Source organism: Cucurbita pepo, chromosome LG15 (assembly GCF_002806865.2).
Source record: "Cucurbita pepo subsp. pepo cultivar mu-cu-16 chromosome LG15, ASM280686v2, whole genome shotgun sequence".
Taxonomy (NCBI): domain Eukaryota; kingdom Viridiplantae; phylum Streptophyta; class Magnoliopsida; order Cucurbitales; family Cucurbitaceae; genus Cucurbita; species Cucurbita pepo.
The window spans coordinates 2,195,893-2,202,362 of record NC_036652.1 but is presented as its reverse complement, the minus strand read 5'-3'; the positions used below and the strand labels follow the sequence as shown (position 1 = coordinate 2,202,362).

Genomic DNA, 6,470 nt, shown 5'->3' with positions numbered 1-6,470 from the left:
ATATATTTTTTTTTCTAATGGGAGAAATGTTAATAAAAAAATGCTTGATGATCTTGTGCCCAAAAAAGTAAACGCTTTTGTATTAGGAATAAATAGTGTCCATATACATAATGGCACTTGAAGCTAAAAAGGGGTACGCTTTAAACCGTTGACCTGACCTTATTGCATTACGTAGGCCTCTTAAAGTCACTCTCAAAATCCCATTATAAATACAAATCTCTATGCCCCTCTCCCTCACACCAAACCACAGATCCCTTTCTCTTCTTCTTTTCAAGATTAGAGAGCGTGTGCAAAATGAGCGGGCGGATCGTGAGCCAAGAGGATCCGGTGCAGTCGGAGCGGCACAGCGAGGCGGGCAGCGTTGCACCGCCTTCGAAGGTGGGCGTGCCGCCGAGGAAGAACGCGTGGGAGGACTTTAAATCTGTGGTGAATGAGACTTTCTTCTCCGATCAGCCTCTTAGGCATTTCAAGGACCAGCCCAAGCGCAAGAAAGTTGCTCTCTTTGTGCAAGGCCTCTTCCCTGTGTTCCAATGGGGACGGGGATATAACTTTAGTAAGTTCAAAGGGGACCTCATTGCTGGCTTAACCATTGCTAGTCTTTGTATTCCTCAGGATATTGGATATGCCAAGCTTGCCAATTTGCCAGCTGAAAATGGACTTTGTAAGTATCATTTTATTATTTAAGCAACAAGGCTGATGGGTTATAATAAATGGTTCTAAAATTTTGAGTTTAGTTGGTGAGATTCCATGTCGGTTGGAGAGGGGAACTAAACATCCTTTAAAGGATATGGAAATTTCTCCCTAGCAATTTCTTCCTAGCAGACGGGTTTTACAACCTTGAGGGGAAGCTCGGAAGGAAAAGTGCAAAGAGAACAATATTTGCTAGCGGTGGGCTTTGAGCTGTTACAAATGGTATCAGAGTCAGACACTGGGCGATTTGTTAGCGAAAAGGCTGAACCTCGAAGGGGGTAGACACTAGGCGGTGTGCGAATAAGGATGCTGGGACGCGAAGGGGGTGGATTGGGGGTCCCACGTTGATTGGAGAGGGAAACGAGTGTCAGCGAGGACACGGGGCCCCAAAAGGGGGTGGATTAGGGGGTCCCACGTCAATTGGAGAGGGGAACGAGTTTGAGCGAGGACACTAGGCCTCAAAAGGGAGTGGATTGGGGGGTCCCACGTCGATTGGAGAGGGGAACGAGTGCCACCGAGGGTGCTGATCCCCGGGGGTGGATTGGGGGGTCCCACATCAATTGGAGAGGGGAACGAGTGCCAGCGAAAACGCTGGGCCCCGAGGGAGTAGATTGTGAGATCCCATATCAGTTAAAGAGGGGAACGAAGAATTGTTTATAAGGGTGTGGAAACCTCTCCCTTAGATGTGTTTTAGAGGGAAAGCACAAAGACATTATAAGGATGTGGAAACCTCTACCTAATAGACGAGTTTAAAAATGTTAGGGGAAGTAAAAAAGGAAAGGCAAAAAAAGAACAATATCTACCCGGTGTTGGACTTGGGTTGTTACACTAACAACCCCATGAGATTAAACTTTTCAATTCAAACTTTTTCAACCGTCATTTCCTCTCCAATTAATATGGATAATTTCTTCGTTTGTAGATAGTAGCTTTGTCCCACCATTGGTCTACGCCGTGATGGGAAGTTCTAGAGACATCGCAATCGGCCCGGTCGCCGTCGTGTCACTTTTACTTGGAACACTCCTATCGCAGGTATACGACCCGGTGAAAGAAGCCGAAGAATACAAACGGCTAGCTTTCACGGCAACTTTCTTCGCCGGAGTAACTCAGCTAGCTCTAGGCTTCCTCCGGCTAGGATTCTTGATCGACTTTCTATCACATGCTGCGATTGTTGGGTTCATGGGTGGCGCCGCTGTCACCATCGCCCTTCAACAGCTGAAAGGTCTTCTCGGCATAAAAAACTTCACCAAGAAAACTGATATCATTTCAGTGATGCGCTCAGTTTGGAGTAATTTGCAGCATGGGGTAACCTTCATACCATATTTTATTCCCTCCAATTTGATTGTATCGCCTTAGTTTATTCATAACTTGTTTGTTTGTTGCTTGGCTTGCAGTGGAATTGGCAGACTATACTGATAGGGGTATCATTTTTGGCGTTCCTATTAGCTACCAAATATATCGTAAGTTCCATTTTATTTGTTGAGGATTGTTGGGAGGGAGTCCCACGTTGGTTAATTTAGGGAATGATCATGGGTTAAGCCACGAGAGCTTATGTTCAAAAGTTGACAATATCATACCATTGTTGAAAGTCATTATTTCTAACATGGTATCAGAGTCATGCTCTTAACTTAGTCATGTCAACAAAATCTTCAAATGTCGAACAAAGAAATTCTGAGCCTCGAAGGTGTAGTAAAAAATGATTCAAGTGTCGAACAAAGGGTGTACTTTGTTCAAGAGCTCCATAGGCTTTAGGGGAGACTCTATAGTGTACTTTGTTCGGTGGGAGGATTATTAATTGCTTAGCGTTTGTGTTACTTTTTGTTCTTGAAAACAAGATTTTGAGTATGGTTTTGGGTTGAATATGTAGGGCAAGAAGCATAAGAAACTGTTTTGGATACCTGCCATTGCGCCCTTGACATCGGTGATACTCTCAACTTTTTTTGTGTATATCACTCGAGCTGATAAAGATGGAGTTCAGATTGTAAGTTCTATTACAATATCTACTTTGTTAAATCATAAATTTCCTTTGACTTTTGATCATCATTGAAATTTATATTATTGTAGTGTAGAATAGACTAATTAATAAATTCATAGCCCAATCTAAAGAGGGTGAGTTGGGTTCGGTTGAGTTGATTGGATTTTTCATGTCTTCAATTTTTTTAAGGTTTTCATTTATTTGAACGTAACCCAACCCAAATAAGCTCATAACCCAGCCCAAACCGTACTAGTTGGATTGGGTTGATTGGATTTTTCATGTCATCAAGTTCTTTTAAAGTTTTCAATTTTTTAACTCAACCCAACCCAAATAAGTTCATAACTTAATCCAAACAGTACGAGCTGAGTTAGGTTGATCGGATTTTTCATGTCATTAGGTTCTTTTAAAGTTTTCATTTATTTGAACCTAACCCAACCCAAATAAGTTCATAACTCAACCCAAAACGTATTAGTTGGGTTGGGTTGATCGAATTTTTCATGTCATCAGGCTCTTTTAAAATTTTCATTTATTTGAACACAACCCAATCCAACCCATACAAGCTCATAGCTGAATTCAAATTATACGAATTGGATTAGGTTGATCAGAGTTTTTTATGTCATTCGGTTTTTTGAACACCCTATTAACCAAAAAAAAAAAAAGCTTCAATGTCTTTTTTTAGTTGAAATTTTATGAATTTAGTATTGTTTTATATTTTTCAGGTAAAACACATAGACAAAGGAATAAATCCACCATCCCTTGATAAGATCTTCTTCCATGGAGACAATCTCACCAAAGGTTTCAAAATTGGAGTGGTTGCTGGTTTGATTGCCCTAACGGTACACTTCCCTAATTTCATTCATTAATCTTAATTAAACACAATAATCTTATGTTAATTTCAATCACTAATTTCTTCCTTCTTTGTTTCTTTCATTGTTTGTTTAATATAGGAAGCTGTGGCCATTGCAAGAACATTCGCAGACTTAAAGGACTACGAGATCAATGGTAACAAAGAAATGATGGCTCTTGGCACCATGAACATTGCTGGCTCCATGACTTCTTGCTATGTAGCCACAGGTTCTACACTTAAAACTTCTTCTTCGTCGTCGTCGTCGTCGTCTGTTAAATCTTTAACGAGCTTTTTCCATTGTCACCCGTGTAGGATCATTCTCCCGGTCGGCCGTGAACTACATGGCTGGCTGCAGCACACCGATGTCGAACATCGTCATGGCATGTGTCGTTCTCTTGACCTTAGAGCTCATCACACCCCTTTTCAAGTATACCCCTAATGCCATTCTCGCCTCCATCATCATTTGCGCCGTGATTGGGCTCATCGACATCGATGCTGTGATGTTGCTATGGAAGATCGACAAATTCGACTTCATTGCTTGCATGGGAGCTTTCTTTGGCGTCGTCTTTGATTCGGTCGAGATTGGTCTTCTCATTGCTGTAAGTACTAAACTTGGTTGGTTGTATGTTTAGCTCTTGAAATGAACATAATTGAAACAATATCATAGGTGAGTTTGTCGCTGTTTAAAATTCTATTGCAAGTGACGAGACCTCGCATTGCTTTGCTTGGGAAGCTCCCAAAGATTGCCATTTTTAGAAACATTTTGCAATACCCTGGGGCAAAGAGGATTGATGGAATCCTCATGGTTAGGGTTGATTCTTCTATATACTTCTCCAATGCCAACTATGTCAAAGAAAGGTACTTGTACTTCCATTTTTCTTTTTTATTTCTCTCTTAGAAATAGTTTGAGAAACGAGTACAATCACATTTAGAAATGTCCATGTGTGAGACGGGTGAGACGAGAGAAGCTTTTTGTAACAGCTCAAGCCCACCGTTAGTAACTATTGTTCTCTTTGTGTTTTCCCTTCTAGACTTTCTCTCAAGGTTTTAAAACGCATTTATTAGGGAGAGGTTTCTATACCTTATAAAGAATGTTTCGTTCTCCTCCCCAATAGTAAGATCTCATAATCCTCTCCCCTTCGGGGCCCAACGTCCTTGCTGACATACTGCCTCGTGTCAACCCCTTCGAGGCTCAGCCTCTTCGCTGACACATTGTCTCGTGTCAACCCCTTCGAGGCTCAGCCTCTTCGCTGGCACATTGTCTCGTGTCAACCCCTTCGAGGCTCAACCTCTTTGCTGGCACGTCGTCTCGTGTCTAGCTCTGATACCATTTGTAACAGTTCATTCTCACTGCTAACAAATATTGTCCTCTTTAGGCTTTTCCCTCCAGGCTTCCTCTCAAGGTTTTAAAACACGTCTGCTAAGAAGAGGTTTTCACCCTTATAAAGAATGTTTTGTTCTCCTCTCCAACCGATGTGGGATCTCATAATCCTTCCCCTTTCGAGTCCCAGCGTCCTTGCTAGCACGGCCTCGTGTGCACCCCCCCTTCGGGGCTCAGCCTCCTAGCTGGCACATTGCCTCGTGTCTTGTTCTGATACCATTTGTAATAGCTCAAGGCCACAACTAGCAAATATGGTTCTTTTTGGACTTTCCCTTTTAGGCTTCCCCTCATGGTTTTAAACCGCGTCTGCTAGGGAGAGATTTTCACACCCTTATAAAGAATGTTTCATTCTCCTCTCCGATCGATGAGAGATCTCACATTTTTCCTATCTTGTCTCCATCCCCACCTCCTCTTTCATTTCCTATAATAGAAAAATGTAAGGAAGGGGAATACAATTCCTGTCCCCAACCTCGTTTATCTATTTTAAAAAAAAAAAAAAAAACTCTACTCGCTCCTTCCCTCATCTCAAATTTAAATGGGAGTTCTTCGCTTTGTTCGAGGCGGGTCTCCACAAGACCTTGGTCTCATCGGATAAATGGACATCTTCACACATTAAAATCATTTGAAATGCTCCGTTTAAGATTAAGCACGCATGATTTTTATTGATAGCTTCACTCCCTTTCTAAGGTCTATTTGATAGCTAACTTTCATACACTTTAGGATACTGAGATGGCTAGCAGATGAAACAGAGAAGCTCAAAGACCAATCTCTCCCCATCAAAGTCGTTGTCATCGACATGTCTCGTAAGTGAAACGACGTAATCGACTGAAGTAATTCACAATATTATGTATGCATCAAATGGAAATGAACAAATAATTCTTGTGTTTCCATGGCAGCGGTATCCGATATCGACACGAGCGGCATCCATGCGATCGAGGGATTGTACTCTCATTTGCAGAAGAAGGAAATTGAGCTTGCACTTGCAAATCCAGGTCCAGTGATAATGGAGAAGCTCTTAGCTGCAAACTTCGACAAGCTCATTGGAGAAGAAAACATTTTCCTTAGTGTCAACGAAGCTATTAAGACTTATGCCCCAAATGCGGCTCTTGATCCTTAACTACCACGAACTGTGTAGTGTTTTTATTGTCTGTTCTTCCTTGTATTATATAGTTTTGATCAGCTGTTTACAAATTACATATGATGTTTTCTTGTTTTGTTTTTCTTCTTTTTGCGTGTATATTTCCTTTTCGGTCACTTAATTACGAGTTACTCGATTTTGTTGTGAATGCCATTTGGCTTGGGTGGTCTCTAACCATGTGAGAATATTTGCTAAAATCATCCCACCTAAATGGGTGAAAGTTCTTTATTTATAGTCATTTACGAAATTAAATAAGTTACAAAGGAAATAAAAAGAACGATACATGGATACAAGATACTTGTATATAATAAAATGTCAAATATGATACCTATACTAAACAGTAATAGAATACTAAATATCATATACTATATTTGCCTATAATAGAAAGTCAAATATGATATCTAGGTTAAATCATAATAGAAAGCTAAATATCATACAATAT

General features: G+C 40.9%; 1 protein-coding gene across 1 annotated transcript; it reads left to right on the top strand.

Moving 5' to 3' along the window:
- The first annotated feature begins 244 nt into the window (after window positions 1–244).
- LOC111811188 (sulfate transporter 1.2-like) lies at window positions 245–6,176 on the top strand. The gene is made up of 10 exons (XM_023697944.1): window positions 245–661; window positions 1,610–1,992; window positions 2,082–2,147; window positions 2,555–2,668; window positions 3,382–3,498; window positions 3,610–3,736; window positions 3,822–4,108; window positions 4,177–4,367; window positions 5,611–5,693; window positions 5,787–6,176. The coding sequence occupies exons 1-10, from the start codon at window positions 295–297 to the stop codon at window positions 6,005–6,007; spliced, it is 1,956 nt and encodes a 651-aa protein (XP_023553712.1). The 5' UTR covers window positions 245–294; the 3' UTR covers window positions 6,008–6,176.
- Window positions 6,177–6,470: the final 294 nt, after the last annotated feature.